We start from the raw sequence: 2,500 nt of genomic DNA on the forward strand, positions 1-2,500 counted from the left end.
TGTCTGTCTGCCTGTCTGTCTGTCTGTCTGTCTGTCTGTCTGTCTGCCTGCCCGCCTGCCTGCCTGCCTGTCTGTCTGCCTGCCTGCCTGTCTGTCTGTCTGCCTGCCTGTCTGTCTGCGGAGCCTGTGGCGCTCTGTCCTGCAGCGTGGGGGGCGGAGCCTGTGACTGACGGTGCTCCTCATCAGCCTCAGCTCATCATAGAGATGATCGATTACTGGTTATTAGTTATTGATTACTTGTTCTTATAGTCCCAGACAGCCTGGGACAGAAGCAGATTATTGGTTATTGATTGTTGGTTATTGACGATGTGTCGCTGCAGCTCCAGACAGCCTGGTGCTGCAGGTGCTGACGGAGCGTCTGAGCCGTCTGGACTGCAGCAGCCGGGGCTGGATCCTCCACGGCTTCCCCTCCGACCGCGAGCAGGCCAGGAGCCTGCAGGAGTCCAGCTACCAGCCCAACAGGTAACACTACTACTACTACTGCAGTAATACTACTACTACTGCAGTAATACTACTACTGCGACTGCAGTGCAGCTAATACTACTGCAGCACAGCTCATCAACTTGCAGAACTACCAGCCTAATAGGTACCACTGCTTACACAACTACAATACAGTTATACTACATCATACTAGTAGAGTAGAGTAAACTTTATTGTCCCTGAGGGTAAATGTGTCTTGGGCTCAGTGCTACGGCCCGCTGCTTCACACAGAACATCACAAAAACATCACAAAACATGAGAAGCGTTTGACACGATGCTAAACAGCTGCTTCACATAAAAACATCTTAAAGACATAAGAAAGACATTTGACTATACATTTGACATTAACAACACGACGGCTTAAAAAGAAACTGTAGGAATTAAAGTGCAAAAGTGCTAAAGTGCTAAAGTGCTTGTGTATTTATTGCACATTGCTCTATTGCACTAAGATTTAGCATTAGAGTTCAGCAGCTTGATGGAGGCTGGAACAAACGAGAGCTTCAAGAGGTTTGATTTGCACTTTGGCACACGGAGTCTTCCTCCTGATGGCAGAGGTTTGTATTCAGAGAAGAGGATGCTGAGAGTCCGCAATGATTTTTGTTGCTTGTTTCATGACCGCCTGCTCCTACAGGCTCTGTGTGGCTCATGTTCTTTCTTCCCTTTTACCTTCATAGCTGTTTTGTGCATGCTGGCAAGCCTGCTTTTCAGTTGCACTGTTAGGTTGCCAAACCATGCTGCAATTCCATATCTCATGATGCTCTCTAGAGTTTCCCGGTAGAACATCAGCATGATCTGGCTGCTCTCTCCATAAAGCCTCAATCGCCTTAGAAAGTAAAGTCTCTGCTGCAGTCTACCGCACAGGTTATCAATGTGTATTTTCCAGCAAAGAAGGTTGTGTATGTGGACACCTAAGTATTTATACGAGGACACCTGAACGATTGTCTGGTTTTTGATGACCACTGGCTCATGGTCAGTCACTTGCCTCGGGTCAAAGACCATCTCCTGTGTTTTGGTGACATTTAAAATGACTGCTACTGCTACTACTACTGCTACTACTACTGCTACTACAGTATAAAGCAGCAGGACCTGGGGCAGACTGAAGCCTTTCTCACATGGTAGGCTGAGACAGTGCAAGGTAGATAGATTTGTGTGTCGTCTGTGTAGCAGTGGAATTTGATATTGTGACTTGATATTATTTTTCCTAGGGGCAGCATGTTGATTAAAAAGAGCATGGGCCCCAGGACTGGCCCCTGGGGGACTGCAGAGGAACCCAGACCGTAACCAAGATGTTTTAGTTGACTAAACATTTAGGTGAAAATGGCGTGTTCAGTTTGTGTTATTGTCACAGAATCCAGTTCGTGGTGGAGGAACATAATCTTCACATAATTTGTGTCCACAACACGTAATCTGTGTTTCAGACTTTGTGCTCATTTCACAAAATGTTATGAGGTCAGGCTGTGGTTAGCTGACCAGATACTCTGGTTAGCTAGCTAACAAGCTGAGGCTGAAAGCCTCTAACAGCAACTCTGAACCCTCTAGAGCTTTTCACTTCTTCAGATGCTCCTCCTCCTCTTCCCTCTCCTTCATTCCTTTGTCTTCTACCACTCTATTATCCATTTATCCCATCGCTCTCTCTCTCTTTTCTCATCCTGTTAATTGGCTGATGAATAAGTCAGCAGGTCATTAGACTGTCAGCATGGATAAACACACACACACACACACACACACACACACACACACACACACACACACACAGATTGTTAGGAATACAGGGAGCTGCTTTAATGACTTAATATAGAGAGATGGAGGGAAATCTGACAGTCGTCTTCCACACTCTCAGCAAAAAGGGTTCCTAATACAGTAGAACCACAAAATGGTTGTTTCGGCTTGTGCCATACAGCAGAGCCCTTCCTGTTTAGAAAGGTTCTCATCTCAGTTGAAGGTTCTCCGATCTGTCGGTTCTGATGGGTTAGGGTTTTCAGTTCCTGTAAAGTCAGTTATGAGGTTTTCTGAGGACTGT

At 46.2% G+C, this 2,500-nt stretch overlaps 1 protein-coding gene across 1 annotated transcript in view; it reads left to right on the top strand.

Moving 5' to 3' along the window:
* The window catches only part of ak8 (adenylate kinase 8), a 24,037-nt gene that overhangs the window by 16,895 nt on the left and 4,642 nt on the right, over positions 1-2,500 (top strand). The window contains exon 11 of the mRNA XM_071512900.1: positions 321-462. Coding sequence (XP_071369001.1) covers positions 321-462 — 142 coding nt within the window. The remainder of the gene's footprint in view (positions 1-320; positions 463-2,500) is intronic.

This window comes from Centroberyx affinis, unplaced genomic scaffold, assembly GCF_046629955.1.
Source record: "Centroberyx affinis isolate AG114_WGS23_722 - 3 ecotype Tasmania unplaced genomic scaffold, CSIRO-AGI_Caff_v1 ptg006615l_1, whole genome shotgun sequence".
Taxonomy (NCBI): Eukaryota; Metazoa; Chordata; class Actinopteri; order Beryciformes; family Berycidae; genus Centroberyx; species Centroberyx affinis.